Source organism: Engystomops pustulosus, chromosome 3 (genome assembly GCF_040894005.1).
Source record: "Engystomops pustulosus chromosome 3, aEngPut4.maternal, whole genome shotgun sequence".
Taxonomy (NCBI): Eukaryota; Metazoa; Chordata; class Amphibia; order Anura; family Leptodactylidae; genus Engystomops; species Engystomops pustulosus.
In genome coordinates this window covers 127528057-127549162 of record NC_092413.1, presented here as the reverse complement: position 1 = coordinate 127549162, position 21106 = coordinate 127528057, and the positions used below count along the sequence as shown (strand labels likewise).

The 21106-nt window shown below is 38.4% G+C and overlaps 1 protein-coding gene across 1 annotated transcript in view; it reads left to right on the top strand.

Moving 5' to 3' along the window:
- BCKDHB (branched chain keto acid dehydrogenase E1 subunit beta) overlaps positions 1-21106 on the top strand; it is a 102994-nt gene that overhangs the window by 47012 nt on the left and 34876 nt on the right. Inside the window, exons 6-8 of the mRNA XM_072142064.1 lie at positions 326-434; positions 9528-9625; positions 12254-12364. Of these exons, the coding sequence (XP_071998165.1) occupies positions 326-434; positions 9528-9625; positions 12254-12364 (318 nt within the window). The remainder of the gene's footprint in view (positions 1-325; positions 435-9527; positions 9626-12253; positions 12365-21106) is intronic.

The window sequence follows — 21106 nt, the reverse complement described above, 5'->3', positions numbered from 1 at the left end:
GAGACTGAATGCTGGTATTTTCTGCAGCTTTTATATAGTTAGATATCCTCCAAAATATGAAATTAGAAATGCTTAGCTTGAAATTTTAAATTATGGTTTATGTGTCAGAAGATGTGAATGAACATATGATGCTGCTTTGAGACCTGAATCACAATTGCATTGTGGATGTGTGTTACCTACATATATACCTGAGTAATGCAATAGAAGCTTAGGTAGGTTTCTATAGCTTTAGATAAAAGTTTGACACTCCTATTAGACCAGGTTATATAACATTGATGCATTATTAACGATGATTCCTTGACGCTGAACTATTGTCTCATTGCAGGTGGTGGTACCTAGAAGTCCAATCCAAGCAAAGGGTTTGCTGCTATCCTGTATTGAAGATAAAAACCCATGTATTTTCTTTGAACCCAAAATTCTGTATAGAGCTGCAGGTATGCACTGAGAGCTTATGTGTATATTCATATGCTTGGATTTATACTTTGGCTGCACGGTAGAAAAATATTGGCTTGCTGATTCTAGAAATAAATGTTACATGGTTGCAGGCAAGAGTTTCACATTTAAGACAGCAGTTGTATGCTTTGGCCATCAGAACTCGCCTGGCTTATCCGTATTTTCCTTGGCCATGCCTTTACTGATTTAGTCATCAGCATATTTTTTTAAAATCACAATTCTAGTAGTTTTTTTTTTTTTGCATAAGTGTTCTGTTTGGGAGCAATATAGCAGGAGTCGGAACATAATTGACCCCGCTTAGGGACATGGGATTGTTTCATCAATTTGTTTCCTTGGTTAATACAAAAAAAAATCTATCTGGAAGCCAATAGGAGTCATCAGGGCTAATCTGAGTAAAATCTAATATCAAGTTCTAGTAATTCATGTGCTTGATGTTTAGCTCACTGGCACAAAAGCTGGCAAATATTTGGATCTGACAGTGTTTCTCTGCTTGTAGAAATGTTTGTCTGACAAGGTCCTGATATGTGATTGGACAATAGCCCAGAAGGTTAATCTGGTTCCCTTTACTACATTCATGCTAAAAAGATCCATTGACATGCTTTGCCGTGTGGTTCTAAGGATTGGAGCATGTTACTTCGTTCTCAAATGCGTTTTAACTCCATAAAATGTGTCTAGCAGAGCCAATGTTTTTTTTTGTTTCCTAGGATACCTTAGTACAACAGTGAAGAAAAGTAAAAAACTTGGTTTAGTTACAAAAACATTTCAAATTGAATGAGCAGTTGTCCGTTTTATTGAGATGGGAATGATATACCTTTTGACGGGTGATATATTGCAGTATTACTGTATTTATTCTTATTCAGGGAGATATATACTGCTATGTGGGTGGCCACGTGGGATATTTTATACTCTGTACACACAGTCATGATGGTTTAGTACTAAAGCTGTCAATCAGAATCTGACTATGTCCATATTGTGTATATTTAATTATATGGGGTTGTATGTCCAACTAATTCATGTCTTTAACCTGGTCCAATGAGAATAAAACCAAACCATATTATTATACTGATAATAGACTCATTTTATTATATAGATTTCTCTTGTTTATAAAAAATTAATTATCTACAAGTTTCACTGTATTTGATAAGACAGGAACATTGGTGCATGTAGAATTTCATTTGTTCTTTGGATAAGCTGTTTGTATGGGGTCTGTGGTAGAAGAGGTTACAGCTGTGATAAGGTATTACTGTACAGTTACTGAGATGGGATTTTATGGTCAGTCAGATTTGTGTTTTCTCAGCCAACACACCAGAAGAGTGTAATATTTATTGCTCTGTGATCTCATAGAAGTTAAAGGATCTATTTCTATGACTCATGGCACAGTTCACAGCACAGTATAAGGTTTTATAATATATAACACAGGATGCTCCAACTTCCATTAGGTGCCAGGATAGGGTCGTGGCTCAAAATTAACTATAGTAGAAAGAATCTGGAACTAAAATCAAGGTTTTTCATTTGGGTACAAAATACAGCTATGAAGTAAAATTTTGGTCCCTGAAAAACAAAACAAAAAAAGCTTCCACCATGAATAATGAATAATGCTCACCTTTTCTGGTTGTACAATCGGTACTAGAGCTTTTGAGTGGTTTGGGCAGCCCTCCTGGGCTTCGTGGCGAGGGTATGCCAGGGGAGAAAGTTAGATGAGTGGATGGTGGTTTCCAGGATATATATGGCGCCAATCACTCAAAATAAAACCTTTTGTTCTATTTAGGTTTCTTTATTGGTTCGCTTGGTAAACCACGCATGTAACCGAGGAATATAATTTATTCACAAAGTATTTTGCATTTTTATCTACGGTTTATTATGTAGCCATAATATATTATCTGTTAGCCAGGATTAACATATGTACACATACCGGTACACTAATAGTCAGCATTTATATATACTTTGCTGTATGGTAATTATATATATATATTTTTCAGTTATACATTATATTTAATGGTAGTGGAAAACAGAATTTCCCCTTTTACAATTAACTTTGTGACTGGGTTTAAGTGCACCAGGGCTTATAATAATATAATAATAATAATCTTTATATAGCGCCATCATATTCCGTAGTGCTTTACAAATCATAGGGGACAAATATAATAAAACATGACAGAGCACAAACATTCGTATGGAACAAAAGGATTGAGGTCCCTGCTCGCAAGAGCTTACAGTTTATTAGGAGGAGTGGGGAGACACAAGAGGTAAAAGAATATATAATGGTCAAGCCATTCTTCTTAAGGAAATAGAATAAAATATAATAAATGGAATTGCTGTCGCTTGAACCAATCATCTTATATACAAGCTCCAGGGTGAATGGGACTGCAGAGAAGCCTGGTGCCTGCTGGCTTATATTTTCCAGTGTTATCTCTTTACAGACATGTGAAAGGAGCTATATTCAAAAATATGGTATATGATGCTGTGAACTGCATACAAAAAAGTGTACACATTGTACTACATGTATATTTCAGAATTTGTCCTCTGTGGCCAACAACATTTTTGTTTTATTCCAAATTATGAAATGTATGTTTGAATTCCAGTACCCAGCTTGTATATCACTGCCCGCATGGCATCTGTGAGATCCCTAGGGTATAGTATTCCTAGGGTACTGTAGATCTTAATATCCACAAGTTGTTTTTTTTTTCATTTGTCGCATTAAAAAAGCTACTGTATAACTTTCTTGTTCTCCTATGGATATGTGAAATTAATATTAACCTAATTTTTCCACATTGTTTGATATTTGTTTATTATGGCAGGTATTTGTTGTATCAAGTGCTGTCAGTGGGTTTTTTATGTTTTTCTTTCACTGTTTCGCATATATTGAAAGGTCTTGTTGTTTTGTGTGTAAGAACTTTTGAGGTTTTTGTGACATTTTATTCCTCACACTGGACCTTTTATTGAACCATCTGATGTGAGGTGAATTAATGGTTCACTGCAAGATTCACTCATATTGTTTTATACAATATATGTTTTCTTAAAGAGTAACTTAGCCTTTGAAGCTACTTTTATTTAGCAGAAATGAACAATGCAGGTTGATAATACACTTAAAGAGGACCTGTCAGATATAAAACCGGCAATAGGAGCTGCTAACTGAAGTAAGCAGCTCCTAGTGCTACAGCATATGCCGCAGTGTTGCACTGCTTGCGTTATTGGAAACCTCTGATAACGCCTACAATCATTGCAGCGCTGTACAATTGAAAATGCCGGACCGCATTGTAAGCGGTCGGGCGTATTTATGAGCGGGCAGCGACTGCCGCGTGAAGCTCGCCAGTCACTGCCGGCCTTTGGAGTAGGAGGGGCGGTTCGGGAAAGAGGCAGCGCCTCGGACCACCCCCTCATGAATATGTCCGACCGCTTACAGCGCGGTTCGGCGTTTTCAATTGTACACTGCTGCAGTGTTTGTTAGCGTTTCCAACATATGCTGTAGCACTAGGAGCTGCTTGCCTTAGTGCAGTTTTTAGAGGAGACAGGTCCGCTTTAAGGAAAACGGATTCTCTTTTCCCCCCTTTTCCACGCCTTTTTTCTCATGCAGTGAGCAGCGTAACCGAAATAGAGTTGCACCGTTTCCACTATCTGTAATTTGTTATCGATACTTAGTGTAGTTTCACAAGACTCCATGCAATGAGAAGAGGTCTGCAAAGAGGGGCTTTTTTGGATACTGGAAAGCTTAAAAATGTTCAATACAACATCCTGTAGTTTGCGGTACTGAGTCACTATGCTGTTCTAGGGCTATCCATTTGATTAGTTTCTGGTCAGAGGGGATTGAAGTTACAACTGAGATGTGCTCGCAGCTCGCTGCATCTTCATTTTCAGTGTGCATGCGTCGCATCCCTCGCTCTATTGCTAGGCAGTAAGGTTCCGGCTATAACTCTGTGAGGGGGAGGGCTCAAAGTGCAAGCATATGAATAGCTTGCTGCTGTGAGCCAACGTCATCAGGAGGAGGGAGGAGACGGAGAGAGGATCGGGAGGAGCAAGTAAGGAGCATGATGGGCTGATGCTTGCCCCCATCACAGTGAAATAAATGATATAAAACTTTACCTGCCTCCCTCAGAATATAATACACCTATGGAACCTGTGGGAACCTGCCCCCAGCTAAAAATAGCCCTCTGGTGACAGGTTCCCTTTAACTCTTTAAAATGTATGATATTGCTTTTAAGCACAAAAAAACAAAGGTCACTGCCATTTTCAATGATCTTTGAGAAATTATTGTAAGTGATTCATGGTTGGTTCTTGCATCTACACTGTTCAATCAAGATGTAAAATGGTCTTTGACAGTCTGATGGCTCATAATGAATAGAAAATTTAACTATGAGGTAAAGATCCAGGCTCAGCAGCCTGTATATAAGTACATAACCAGATTAAATTTCATTTACATTAAACAAGAATTGTGTATCTATCAATATTTGGAACTAATATTTGATATAATTACCACAATGATTCAGTTAATGGATCACTTTAAAGCAATGTTAACATTTTGTTCTAGCTACTCATTTTTCAAGATCACTTAAATTTGGTTTGAAAGGTAGCACTGTATGTGCCTCTAATTTAAAAAAACAAAATGGGTCATCTCTTCTCTTATACCTCTGACAAATACATTTCCATTATGATAAGAATTCATGAAACATGAAAGGAGTCTTAGTGGAAGATTTACTGTACTTTCAACTGTATACAGATAACCATACACACAAGCTTTCAGACATATACTGGTATAAAAGAAGTACAATTAAGGCCAGAGTTTTGAGGTGAACAATATTTTTAAAGTAAAACCCTTATATATGAAATTAATGCATACAAGGCAGCTCCAATGCTTCTTTAACCCCATTAATCATAAGGCATCAATATAAGTTTTATTCTTTGTCCCATTTATACATTTTATTCTTTTTTCTATTTTTTTTTTAATACTTCATTTACCAAATGAGAATGTGTTTTTGGTTTTAATGGTGTTTAATTTTTTCTGTAGTGCCATTTTAGCATCCATATGTGTCTAACATCTAAAGTAACTTTTATTACCTTTTTCTGGAGGAGCATCAATTTCACCTGAATAATAATAATAATTTTTATTTATATAGCGCCATCAAATTCTGCAGAGCTTTACAAATCATAGGGGACATACAAAAATCTAATACTACATTACAAAGAGTCATATGGAACAATAGGAGTTAGGGCCCTTCTTGCAAGAGCTTACATTCTATGAGGATGAAGGGGATGACACTAGAGGTACTAGAGCTTTTATAATGATCCAGCCATTCTTTATATGGGACAGTATAAAATAATTAATTAAATAAATAACAATTCTGCTGCTTGAACCAGCTGTCAGCCACCATCTTATATTTAAAGTCCAAGGTAAAAATGACTGCAGAAAAGCCTGTAGCTTGATATTTGCTATTTGCTGGATAACCGACAGGAGGAGGACATAGGATGGATTAGAGAAGAGAGAGTTGACATTTCATGCAGTCAGCGAGTGTGGTAGGCTTGCCTAAAGAGATGGGTTTTAAGAGCAGGTTTGAAACTTTTTGAGGTTTGGTATTGGTCTGGTAGTCTGGGGAAGGTCATCCAGAGAATTGGTGCAGCTCAAGAGAAGTCCTGGAGACCTGTATGAGAGGTTCAATTTAAGGTAGATATTAAACTAATATCACTGGCAGATCAAAGAGCACGGGTTGGGCGATGGACTAAGATGAGAGAAGAGAGATGGAGGTAATGCATTATACACAGCTTATTATTTTAAACTGAATTTTGAAGGAGACAGGCAGCCAGTGCAGTGACTGATACAAACCTTAAATTTTTGTGGAATTTACCATTAACATGTTGGCTTTATTTTGTGGGTTAGTATGATAATGGCAAAATCCAATTTTTAAATATTTTTTTTCATAGTGTTTCCATCTTATTGAAGCTATAACTTTTTAACCTTCGATATACCGTATAGGGCAGTGATGGCAAACCTTTTCAACACCGAGTGCCCAAACTACAACCAAAACCTGCATATTTTTTCGCAAAGTGCCGATGCGACAATTTAAGCAGTAACTTATTACTCCCTGCTCTGTCACAGGTTTAAATTGTATAGGCACCTGAGGACACCAATACAGTAGAAAGAAGGAGAAGAAGTTTGGATTATCCTTGTAGTTTCCTTCTACAATGGCTGCCTGGGACTGCAAGAGGCCTTTAGTCCTGTCTGACAAACTCTACCATGGGGTGATGGCAAGGGTGCCCATATAGAGGGCTCTGAGTGCCACCTCTGGCATCTGTGCCATAGGTTCGCCACCACTGGTATAGGGTGTTGTGGTTTAGAACGCTAAAATGGTGCTCATCGCGCCACTATTTTATTGTACTTCCAAAGGGTTAAATGCACTATAGGGAGCGCCCCTTGTCTCCCCTATTCTTTCCATGACTTTTTAAGGCTATTGTTGACAGAGGTGTATGAGCACTTGATTTTTGCAGGAGAAGGTGTTTAATTGTTTGGTTTTTTGGGGGGTAAATACAACTTTTTGGCTGCTTTTATGCCTTTTTTTTTAGATGTTTTAGATGATGAATTTATTATAATAATAATAATAATAATATTTTTCATTTTTTACTCCTCAGCAATTTAACTGCAGTTAAACTAAGTTTAATTGATTCAGAACAAATGCAATGAAAACAATTGTGCATTTTTTTTACTTAAAGGGAATTTACCATCAAAATCAATCATGATAAAGCAGGGAAACTTACTCATAGATCCAGGTACCGTGGTGATACAGTAGTAACTCCCTTATATGTGTTATCCATGGCCTGCTTCCTTTTAAAATACATTTTAAAAACTATGATAATCATCCTGAAGCACTCCTGGGGGTTATTACCAGAGCCCATGCTGCAGATTCACACTACCCCCCCCCCCTCTGCAGTGAGTAGGGTGAAGTGCAGAGGGAGCAGTGAGGGAGTGTGGATAGTGTAACAGCTTGTAAAGATACAGCATGAAGAGACTCTGTAATACTCTCAGGAGCCCTTCTAGCTCATTTAGCATAATTTTATAAATACTATGTAGAAGGAAGGAGGTCATGAATAACCAACATAAGAAGATTACCACAGTCACAGTGCCTGGATCTATGAATAAGTGTCCCTGGCTTATATAAACACATATAACATACAATCAGCAATGTACAGATGACTTGTTTAGAGCTGTTGTGATTGCCACTACAAACTTAGATGCCACAGGAAAGGGAAAGCCATAGCAAAGATATTCCAGGGGCAGCTACAAGTAAGTTTTATGTATTCATTAAGATAGGAAAGGTATTGAAGTTACATACATGGAAGTTGTCAATAAACCCCAATATTTTCAGCTTGAGAAAATGGGCATCAGGGCATACGTGTGAGCCTTAAAACATAGGGTGGTGATGCCACCTTTGTTTCCACTAAAGAGTTTGAATCTCAGATTCTGATGTTTTATAAAGTAATTCCATTGCTGTAAGCCCCCTGAGAGCTGTATGTTGCATATCTTGACGTTCACTTCAGGAGCAAAATCCAGCACTTGAACTGTACTCTTTTCTGTCCCTGATGACTGTTCTGCCTGATAATTGATGCCACATGTTGTAAAGCTGGTACTAAAGTGAAATTCCAAACTTGTAGGAAACTTTGAATCAAGTATGCAGTATATCAAGCTTTCATCACAGGCTGCATTATTCATGCTGTCCTGATACCCTGTAGATGGGTTGTGAGCTGGCTCGCATTGTTATTTCTGCCAATAAGGATGTAAATGATAAAAAGTCTGGATGAAAGATGAGTCACCTTGACATTCTCCAGCTCCTGCGTGTAATGGAGAGTCTTCTATGATGTCTTTTGACCTTTTCTGTGTAGTTTATTGTAGCACATATGACATGCAGAAAATGATGGAGGAATGAATAGAAATTACATCAATGGTTTCCATGGTGAAATGCAAGCGGCAAGAGTGTTTGCTAATATGATAACGTAGGCTGCTTTCCAGACCTTTGTATTTTGTACAGATATAAATAAACCAAGATATTGTTAAACACTTTATTCAGTTCGGTAGTTTATCACCATATTGTGTGTGCATTTATCTTTCTTCCAATTTGCCTCGTATAACTGGAAGCAAATTAGTTGGCAAAATAAAAGAAGAGATATTTAATAAACGGTAATTGGTGGTCTTAAGAAACATTGGGGTAAGATGATTTGTAGGATATGAAATGTGAGAGTCTTGGCACTTTTACTGATGAAGTCCTAAGAAGTCACATGGGGACATTTGGGCTGTCGCCCTTTCAAAACTGGAGTCTTGTTGGAGTGACAGATGCAGATCTGGTTCCAGTTGCATGGAAATGATTTGGAAAGTAAACACCTTTTAATGACAAGATGCTTCTGGGAAACGGAAAAACCTCTGACTTCATGATTACCATGGTGTGATAATATGGAAGAGGTCTGTTCTGAAGAAAGCCACTGAATTCTGGATGTGGATGTGAAGTATCAGATTGCAGATATCTTTATGTACAGTATGCAGTAATTCATTCAGGTGGATTCAACTAAAAGTGAAATCTATGTGCTGGTTGTGATATGTGCATTGTTCTATATGCAGTAGGAAAGTAAATAATATAACCTGGGCACAACGATTTTCAGATGATGGAAGGTTTCTGCCTTCATGGTTGTATGCACTGGAAACTTATTAAAACAAAAGACTGTCCCTTCTAAGATGGTCGGAGAGACTCTTTACAAATATAAACAATTAAAAAATGTAGCTCTTTTTTTTTTTAAACAATTACTTATGTTTATGTGAAAACTCAGGGGAATCTGTCAGCTATTATGGGCATATAAAGCTGTTACCTAACACTGTATGCAGCTTTGTATGGTCAAAACCACTGGTAGATGCCCAACATGGATGATGAGGATTATTTGTCATGTTGATTGTGTCACAACATTATTATTACACACCGAAGATGTTCCTTTTATAAGCAACTGGAAACAATCTGGAAATCATTGCATGTGACTGTATCAGAAAGCAAATGTAATAGAAGTGGCATGTGCATTAATTCTATTCTCCCCCTTCCATATTCTAGTTGAGCAAGTTCCTGTGGAATCCTTCAAAATTCCATTGTCCCAGGCTGAAGTAGTACAGGAAGGACAGGATGTTACATTATTATCCTGGGGTACTCAGGTTGGTACGATTGCTTCTTTTACATTTGTTCAGTTTCTTAATCATAACCTGGCTAAATACATAATATAATGCCACCTGTATTACTTTATTCATTTGCTGTTTATATCTGAAAATTCTTTCTATCTTCTCTTTAGTTGATGTGATCACATGGTGTCCCCCTGTGAAACCACTAAGCCTTGGTGTTGTCTCTTCTGGATGATGCAATTGCATGGACTGTACAACACAGTCTCTCTCCCTGTCCCTTCCCCAGTTACATCCAATGCACTATCCTCCTCCCACAGCCCATATAATAAAGAATGTAGACCCCCTCCAGCACAATTACATCCAATGCACTATCCTACTCCTGCAGCCCAAATACTAAACAATTCAGACCCACTCCAACACAATTACATCCAATGCACTATCCTCCTCCCGCAGCCCACATAATAAAGAATGTAGACCCCCTCCAGCACAATTACATCCAATGCACTATCCTACTCCCGCAGCCCAAATACTAAACAATTCAGACCCACTCCAACACAATTACATCCAATGCACTATCCTCCTCCCGCAGCCCATATACTATACAATTCAGACCCCCTCCAGCACAATTACATCCAATGCACTATCCTCCTCCCGCAGCCCATATACTATACAATTCAGACCCCCTCCAGCACAATTACATCCAATGCACTATCCTCCTCCCGCAGCTCATATAATAAACAATATATGGGCAGTTACAGTTACATTCTATGCACTAACCTCACCTCCCACTCTCCTCTCCCTCACTTCCGGTCTTCACCTAGGTTGTTCTAACCCCCTAAGCATGCACAGGGCACAGGTGGTCAGCGGTCACTGTCTACTATCTCCTATGTCAGCGGTGGCGAACCTATGGCATGGGAGCCAGAGGTGACACTTGGAGCCCTCTCTGTGGGCATCCAGGCCATCACCCAGGTCACCATTTAGGACTCAATACCTTCTCCTGCAGTCACAGGAAGCCCAGTACATGCCACATTCAGCGCTATTTTAAAGTGACTAGAAGTGCAGGAGGAGCAAGGAGCTGCTGACATAGCTGTATTATCATTGTAGACTCTTCTCCAGATCTGTGATTGATCCTGTTAAGGGACCTTAGAGGGAAACTACAATATTAATCAGAATTTCTTCTTCTTTCTTCTGTATTGATGTCCTCAGGATGCCAATATGTTTGAAACCTGTTACTTTAAATTGGCATTTGGCACTTTGTGAAAAATATGTGGCTTTTGCTTGTAGTTTCGTCACGAAGTCCCCTAAAGGTTTACCATCTCTGTCCTATGTGCTGTGTGGCCGTACCTCATCTGTGTATACGTTCTGTTGAGACACATACACAGATGCTTATTTACATGATTTCAAAATATTCTTTATATCATTTATTTAAACAAAAAGGTGAACTATTTACTTTAAGCATTCTAAGCTTTATTTGGGCCTAGCGACCTCGGGAGGTGCCTGTTCTTTAAAGGTGGCGGGGAAGTGTGAGCATTGACACCTCCTCCAGGCACATCTCTTGAGCAGGGGGATCAAAGGTGGAAAAAGTTCTTGTGCTTTTTTCCCAACTAAAAAACACAAAAGAAAATGATGTGTATATTGTATTATTGTCCAATAACTTAGACTTATCTCATGATTAGGAGTCCTCATTTGCAGGAGAGGGTTAAAGGCTTGGGGTGCGCCTATCTCCCCAATTTCAAGAACATAGCTTGGTGCAAACCAGGTCAAATTGTGGAACACCCCTGATTTTAAAGCCAACCCAAGTTTGATACGGGGTGAGAGGTAGGAAGGTACCCCAATGATTGAAAGCTATGGCACAGTTATGACCTCTTCTGATAAAAAGTTATGAGGTTTGTCTTTGCTGCGTTCCCCAGCCGAAGTAATTCTATACTATTCCATAGTAAGGTTGTTTTGTTTCTTTAATCCCATTTGTTTTTCATAAGTGTTTGTATGCGTTATATGTATATTGTTTGTAATCTTTTTTTTTACAAGTTTATATTTTTATAAGTGTATTATACCTCCACATATATTAAAGTTTAACCTTAATAAGCCTCTGCTTGTAGCCTTAGAGAATCGACGTTTCAGTAGGGATTCATGTTACCTGGTTCTTTAGCACAGCATATTTAGTGATTGCATGCTCTGTGTGAATTATCAGCGGGCGTTGACAGTGTGGATGAAGCATACCCCACGATTGAACTCGAGAGTGGGGGTTCATCACCCATGATAAACTTTAAATGGATCTGTTTCAGTTATTTGTGCCTCTGTATTAGCCAAAATGTTGAACTGATTAATGATTTCTAGACTGGACAGTTTAACTTTTTTGACATTTGGAGCAGAAGACTCCAAATAACATAACGTTATTTCTATAGGAGTACATTGTATGCAGATAATCTATGCTAGATTTATAGCTATTACACATTTATTGGCTTACTCTTGTCTGTAAACCTTTATACCCTTTGCCAAATCACTTGTACATGTTTGATAACACAAAAAAGCAGCAATTTGGATTGTTTTTACCTTCCGCTTCTCTGGATTTCATTTACCTCCGGTATGATTCTGGCACAGAGTAACCAATTATTATGTGAATACTTTTTTTCTATTCTAACATGCAGCTTGATGTTCTTGTAGGTTCACGTTATTCGTGAAGTTGCAGCTATGGCCCAAGAAAAACTTGGCTTGTCCTGTGAAGTAATCGATCTAAGAACTATTTTGCCATGGGATGTTGAAACAGTCTGTAAGGTAAGCAGTATGACATCATGAGAACATTGGAATAATCAGGCACTTAGAAATTAATAGGAAGTATTTAATATGTAATAAAAGAAAGATGTCAAGACAAACTCAAAATGAAAAAATATACATGAGGACCGAATAGCCACTTGTGACACAAATTTAGTGAGACGTCTGTGTATTATTAAGCTAAATGGTACCTGAAGCAATTCAATTGTTTGACTCAGTCTGTTTACTCATGTTCCCTTTAAAAGGGGCTTTTTATGAGATCACTGACCCACTTTACGATGAGGTAAATCTACAGCAGACATAGTCTGGTTCTGATGATGCATAATGTCAGATCCAGGTTATGGGAAGGAAAAAAGGAGCAATAGAAGAGGGGCCTCCAAGTATTTTTTAGATATTCCTAGCAACTGCTTTTACATTTTAGCGTAGTTCTAGATATTATTGAGGGTTTATGTTCATTTCTCAGAGCTTTGAGGCATTCTGTCTGCACTGTAAATGTAAAAAAGTAGACATATGGATCCTATAAGAAACGTACCAATTGAGCCTAATTTGGGATAACTGAAAAAGTATAAGTGATTCTTGCCTTTTCGATATATGTCATGATTCTTTGTAAATTTTTATATGTTACCTTAGTTGGTTCTGTAAGCAGTCAACCCCACTTTGTCATTTGCATAATTTTTGTTTTATAAAAAAAAAAAATAACCAAAATCAATTTATGAAACCTTGGAGGTTATTTTATTAATACTGAGGCAGTATTTTATTTTTTTACATCGCTGCATGTGTAGGCCTCAATGATGCACCTAATAGCGTCTAAAAACATTATCTATTTGTTACTCTTTTGCTTCACTCTTGCCCTGTCTTGGTTCAGAAAAAGTGAGCAATGTCCCATGTGGTGAGCAGACTGCATTTCCCATCTCACATTGCTGATATTTTTCCAGCTTTAGACCAACCCACCGCCTACAATTTCTAATGATTAATCCTCCTTCTTAGACTATAAAACCCCATCCATTTTTCTAACAAATTGCTAATGAGGGCATTAGCCCTTTTTTTACCAATATAACTATTTGACATCTATATCAATGATTCTGACATAAATGTTTGTAAAGGCAATGATCACAATTGGGAAGCATTATCAAAGTTGTAAAAGTTTATCATCGTAATAAACCATATTCCCACTCAGTTTTTCATGGGTTTTTTGGAACCTGAAAGCATTTTGAGTCTCTCCCATAGTGACATACTAATTCCCTAAAATGAATGTTTACACAAGTTCCTCTGTTTACCAAGGGTTGAAAGACATGTCCATAAGGGTGACATATGACATTACCACACTCTGGACAATGCCACACCAGAGGACTGTGTTTGACTAGCACAGTCACATAATGCCTTAACTCTATGGTCGACATCTCAGATGATGGTGGATATACATCATGCTGTTCGTGGACATTTTCTTTTATGCTAACTGGAATTGTGTTTAAATACTTGGAAAACCTTGCTAAAAAAATCCAGAAAATCTCACATATCAAAGCTCCATCTGCTCCCCTGCACCTTCCTTTAGCAGATGACATGTGCTCCTCATTTCTGTAGATGCAGAACTATTTCCTTTTCACATATGTTACAGTTTGCTCCAGTTCTTGTGCTTTTGCTTTGATATTTTATTTAGTAACCCATCTGGAAAGCTTCCGACAAAAACCATAAAGCACTGGCTGTTACTTGTTTATGTTGGGTACAACACTTTCTACCTAGTATATTTTTTCCTTTTTCAGGAGACTGTCCATTGATTTTATTGTATTTTTCTTTCCTAGCCGCTATCCACATAATTACAGTTAGGTTCCCTCTTCCGATGAGCCAGTATTTTCCATATCCATGTTTTGTTTTTTTCCTTTTTGTTTTAGTATTATATATTCCCTTATATCCCTCACTCCCTTGTACTCTTTTATTATGAGATTAATGGTTAGCTGATGTTGGCTGTGACCTTCTCCTTGTATGCTCTGGTTTCATATTAGATTGCACTCGTAAATACATTTTTCTGATTAGTGAAACACTTTACCAGCTAATATATGAAAATTTATTAGGTGCTCTGTGATGATATTAGGTTATAAAGTGTGTTGTGTACCACAAAGTTCTTTGCCAATACGAAGGCTCAGTGTTCAGTTAAAGTATTCAATAATCCAAGCAAAAAAATAAGCCACATGGGTGGTAAAGGAAAAAGAAAGATTGAATGATTGATTTTCTGTCATATCCAATGGAACTTCTTACTGCTAAAATAGAGGATGTTTTCTCCTACCACAGTGAGACTTCAAAAAATTTTTTACATGAAGGAATAGTTCAATCTGTCATTATAGCATAAAAAGAATATTTATTTTTTACCAAGTTATGCAATAATATTGCTTTAAATGGAACCTATCACCAGGGACCTCATTTTCACTAAAGACAGGTTACAGAAGCCCATTACAGCTGCAGTGCAAATATGCCTTTCTGCTTTCTCGGAGCACTTGTATTACAATATAATTGTGTGTTATAATTTACCTGGCTTCCTGGCAGAATCCTATGTGTAGTCCCAGGGATTGGGCTTTAGTTTGGATGCATTTCAAAAGACAACATGTGACTTGTCTCTGCTGCAGACTACCAAGCTCATGGCCATGGCCCCCACCTTTGTGCATCTTTACAGCTTTTCCTTCCTGCGCCTTCACAAAGATCCCAGCCTGCTGCGCTGACATCGGTGTGGGAGGGAGGAGCTGTACAGGAGCACAAAGGTGGAGGCCACAAGCTGAGGAGTCTGCAGCACAGACAAGTCACATGTTGTTTTTTTTTAAATGCATCCAAATCAAAGCCAACCCCTAGGACTACATAGATGATTCTGTCTGGGTGCAAGGTAAGTTATAACACACAATTATATTGTAATGCAAATGCTTAAAGAAAGCAGAAAGGTATATGTGCAATGCAGCTGTAATGGGCTTCTGGAACCTGTCTTTAGTGAAAAATGACAGGTTCCATTTTAAAAAAAAAAACAAAAAAAAAAAACTATGATGGATTAGGCAAGATGATACCTGCCCTAGATGCGCTCAAGGCCCAGCAGATCATATGCATATGTTTTGGGGCTGTGCAATTCTGGGTCGCTTCTGGAGAAGAGTCCTGTGATTGACAGGCAGGAGCACGGCTCGTTATTATCATAGACCGTAGTCAGAGCCATGTGATAATAACAGCTCGTGTACCTGCTTGTCAATCACAAGACCATGGGCATTACTATCCGCTGGAAGTAAACATAGAAACTTTCTATAGCAGGAAAGCAAGCAGAGATCTAGAAAACTGGGAAGCATTGATACAGAAAGTGTATTGGGAAATTGTGTAACTTCCTTACACAAACTATATCAATTATTTGCTGAAAGTGGATATCTTTAACAGTAAAAACCAGTCCAAGGTATGCCAATTGGAGAAGGATTTTCTGTTACAAATGCTTTAAATATACTGCAAAAGCATGGACCTTCACCGCACCTCAATTTATTATTTGTAGCAGAAAAAAGCACTATGGCCTGGATAATTCTTCTATGTGAAGAATGGCAGAAGCTGTCCTACTGTACATGTAAACGTATGGGGAATAGAGTATTTCTTTCGACACAAGCACAATGTAAACTATATCTGCCTTCAAAATGTCTCATCTGCCGGTCTGCGCCAAGTTTGCGACTTTTCCAAACTCCATTTTTTAAATTCAGACAGCTTATTTTAGATATGTCACATGAATCCACATGTGGTAGATAGATTTATTAAGTGTCGCTTTTCAGAAACTCACAAATTTAGGTGCAAATCCACTCCAGTCCCTTCCTGGTGTAGGAAAAAAGCAGGAGTTGATACATTTAGAAGCTTTTGTGAGACTTTTTAACTACATCTCCATTGCAGATATTAACACATGCCACAGTTATCAAGCTGTCTTAGCCTCTATAGTAAATCTAAGCTCCTAAGACAGGCTAATAAACTGGAGTAAGATCCTGCACCATTATAAATCTCCCTCTATCGCCTGAATAAGTGATGACTGATTGTGATGTTTCTCAATAAGAAATCCCTTTAAATGATTTGGCTTTTCTAAGGGAGAAATTTTCAGAAGTAAACGATAGACAAAAAATAAATTTTGCAATGTATTTGTCTCAAGAGGCCCCAACCTAATGTTCTTATTTATACAACTCCCAATGTATTGAGATGCCCTGATAAAACATTTTACAATGTTTAGTGAGACTGTAAGCATAGAATGAATAATGCAGATATATACATCAATCACTTTAAAATCTTTATAGTATCTTGTCTAGATCAATTTCATCTAATAGTTTCCAAGACAACTGCAGGGAAAATATACTTAAACAGACAAGCAAACTGTTTTCTTAAATACTTGTTAAATAGCCAATGAAAGCCTGCCAGAACATGTTGTAACACTAGATACTTATATGGCTGGGGATACATTGTGTGGTGATCTGGCATCTACTCACTAATGTTCCCGTATAATAAGTGACATTATAATTATTTGTTTGGGAATTTTTTTTTTGTTGCTGTCCTACTTCAGCACTAGGTTCTGCGTACAACTTAGGGCTATCTGAGACCGTAAAGAAAAAACATTGATGGCCGGGAGGGGGCGGCTGAAAAAAAATAAACATGTATATACCTTTGCGGTCCCTCCCGGCAACCCACACTGCCATCTCTCCAGTCCGCTGCCTTCTCTCCAGTACGTGCCCCTGTAAACAAACAGGGGAGCAGAAGCTACGCTGCATTCAGCGTCCTGCCGTCCGAGGTGGAATTCCTAGCGCTGTATAATGAGGGACAGGGCGGCGTGGCCAGCCACCTCGGCCAGCCGGAAGCTGAACCCAGTGCAAGGGCGCAGACTGGAGGGATGGCAGCTCAGCCCCCTCCGGGCCACCTATGTGGTTTTTTTTTTGTTACAGTCTCGGACAACCCCTTTAAATACTGAAGTTATCTCAGAAACTACTTACAAATGAGATATAGCTATTATGTTTTTTGGTCAGTTCTTATTCCCAGTTGGGGCAAAACTTCAGTAGTTAGTTCTGTTGTTTAGAGCATTGAGGTCTTGGCTTTGTATAATGGATGTTCTATAATCCCCTTGTGTTTTCAATGATTTTCTCTGGGTTGGCCCTTAAGTAAAGCTTGTCTGAGATTGTAGTTACAATGGGAATCACCATTGGGGAAAGAGGCTTTCTCTTTACAGCAATACAGAATATATTGGCTCTTGGAAGTAGAAGCAATGATCATTCCTGTGGGCTGCTTTTAGAAGACTTAATGTGCAGCCAGTAAGGAACAATAAATCCTTTGCTTCCTCATGATTTTATGCATTTTATGCATTGTATCAGTATCTACAGCTGACACGCTTTCTGGCTTGGACATGTTTGGCTATCTGCGATATCTGCAGATGCCTTTCACATAAAACTGAATGGGAATATTTTAAAACTTAGTGCCAGTACTTAGTACCTAGTATTGCACTGTAAACATAAGTCATATGTAATAAAAGTAGAGGACTAGATATCTCCGATCTAGTTCCTATCACACATCCAATTATTGGGAAAAATCATTCATATGAATGTGTAAATGTGCAACAGATCCATTTACCCCAGTATTAAAACTTAACCATCATTGGTTATTTCAGGACCCGCACACTGACCTATTCCGCCACATTCACGGTGTCCGGATGTTCTTGTGCATTCCTTCCAATCTCTCTCGGCAGTTAGATACTGAAGGGTGTTATTGCATCAAAGTTTGGTGCCTGATAAAACCAAAAGGACCTGTTGCAAAAATGGGATGATGGGCAAAGTAACTATTAACACTGTACAATGGGCCAGAATAGGACCTTCTCCATAATTTAAGCCACCGGTGGTCAGATCGGCCATGGCGCGGTGCATACAATGCCTGTGGTCATGAGCTTATAGAAAGTGATTGGGCCATGTGTAAGCTGCAAAAAACAGTTCATATCCGTATATGAATAGCCTCGGTTTTTGATGGGTTTTGTATTTTCAGTTCATACAATTGCTTATTTAGTTATTTTGACATTTTACAACAGATATGATTGTAATCTTATGGAGCACCTGTAAATATCAAGTCAAAGGTACATGTTGCAATTTGTTCTTAAGGTTTTAAGTCAAACTGGTTGGTAAAACTTGAAGCTGTAGATTCCATGGAGCTGCACATGCCTGTAGGGTATGTAGACTTATGTTATATGCAGTGCAGGAACAGGCTAGTCATGTGATTTATAGGTTTATCTTTTATATTCTTAATGTATGTAGCAGAGCAGAGACATAATGCTCTATGGTGCCTTTATGCTATTTTGTTGGTAGTTGTCTTTTGTTGGAAAACCCAGGGGTAGCTTTTCCAATATTTATTTGTGTTGGTAAGATTATGTTTATGTGTATATAGTAAATCCAGCTATTGTAAAAGAAGAACCAGGTTGGTACTATAAGTAATACCCTAAAACCTATTTAAATATTATTCCTTGACAATTTCAGATACATTGGTTTTCTGGAAATAAAGAAAAGCACCACGGCTGGTCAGCTGACTAAAAGGGTCGCGTCTGTTGTTGTAACTATTTTTGGTATTGTAACTTTGCACTTGCTCCAATACCAAGCGTAGTCACTTCCAAAAGTAAGGAGCTTAAAAAAAATCGGGCAACTGGTTGCATTGATTGTGTATTCATAAAATGGACCAGACTAGAGAAAATAGTATTGATGTCACTTTTGTAAGCAGGAATAAGTTAGTGGTTTTCTGGAGATCTATATGAAAGCAACATTTTCATGCATAAAAAGGAAATTGATATCTTGGTCATTGTATATAACTACGCTTATATAACAAGCCAGCATACAGAAGTGATTTCCTATAGCTTAAGTGGTTTGAATTCCAATTCAATTCCAATTCGGAAAAAGAACCTTGAGGAAACCACAAGGTTATTCCAGATTCCATACAGAAGCAGACCTTGGTCAGATTCCAATCCAGGACCACAGCACCAAGATTCAGCAGCCTTATCTACTGAGCCAGTGTCGGCCTGGACTGCTAAACACATAGGAAATGAAAGGATACAAAATGCAGAACTTTTCATTCTATAAAGCTTGAGCTTTCTTTACCCCCTGCTATTGGCTGTGACTTCTCTCCTATCCCTGGTGATCTCATTACAGTGTTAAATAGTGCTAAACTGTCTATTTGCTACAGTCCTAATGCCAGCTTCCTCTGAGCAGTGGGCAGTTACTGGCAGCCTAACCGCTTCACTTGGAAAGTATATATCCACTGCTGTTCCATTTTTAGCATTTTCCCTATTCACATTACCAAAATACATAAACCAAAATGCAGGCCCACATCTTTTTATGTGGCCAGGGCAGACTAAAACAAACTTGTGAAATTACTACTTTAGGGCAGAATTTACCTGATTTATTCCTTCTCATCCACACTAAAAGAGTATAGCAAAGAAAGCCTAACAGATTAATTATGCAATGAAAAGGAAAGCAAGGTCTTTTTTTTGTAATATTTTGTTAGTGGGGGATATGTAAATGAACAGAATGTCTTGGCGCTTTAGACTGTGTCCTCAGGTTAAAGCAAAGCCCTTACTTGTAGGGTTAGCACAGGGAATAAGGTATTGTTCTTCTAATTGACTAGCCAGACACATTAACTAAATCCACTGTGTTTCTCTGTTCAGTTACTTATGTGCAAACTGTGAAAAGTCAAAAGTGGTTTATGTCCTCAGACTTCTGGCAGGGAGCAGAACAAGCCTCAAAGCCAGATATTTTTCTTGGTAGTATCTGTACCTCAGGATCTGACATATTTCGGTTTGTTTACAAGGTTTTAGGTATGAAAATTATACGATGTTAAAGTACTCAGCGCCATAAATAACATATGCAGTGCCATAAAAGTGTAAACCCGTGGATGGCTATACATTACTGGTAAGCTTTTGTTTAGCTTAGAGAGAACCTAACACTAGGATTGGGACCTAATATGAAGTTTGAGAGCCCAAGTCTTGGAGGCTCAGTCAAGTTGTTGGCACAGGTCCGCAGTTTCATATCTTTTAGGCCCATTTGAAACACACACATGTATGCTAAAGATGCTAGAGCATGCTCTATCTTTTTCCAGTCATGACACGGTACAATGACACACATGTGTGCTCACCGTACTGTGCCGTGCACAATGCACTTCTATGACGGCCGTATGCTCGCTGCCTTCCGGATGCCATATAGAGTCATGTGAAAGGGTCCTTAATCTGCTAGAGAAGAGTCCAATTCTTGCTGCATAGTGGAGATGAACGCTGTGTTCTAAGGCTCCTCTGTACAGGGCAATCAAAAGCAGCCGGAGAACCTGATTCCAGGACACATCTCCAGCTGATTAAAAGCATAAAAATGCACAGTTGACAGGTGGGAATTTACTAGATTTGTGGTCTTTAACCCAAAAGGATAAGCACTACCCCATTTTAGGGGTCACCAACCTGGAGACTGCTTCTCTTTATAGGGGCATTTCAGCTGTTGGTAGTACAGTATCACCTAAACTCCTATAGATTGTAAGGATAAATAATCTATGGAGCTCTATAATGCACTATGGCACATTCTACAGGAAAGATGTGTGGATGAGAAGTTTTCGGTTCAGAATCTTAATAAGGTATCTAATCTATGTAATTTACATGGCCGTATGGGGACGAATATACGGCTGGCATATATACGCTGTGTACACCTCCCCCATAGATGGCAATGGGCGCACAGTGCCTTATGGGAGCGGTACGGTACC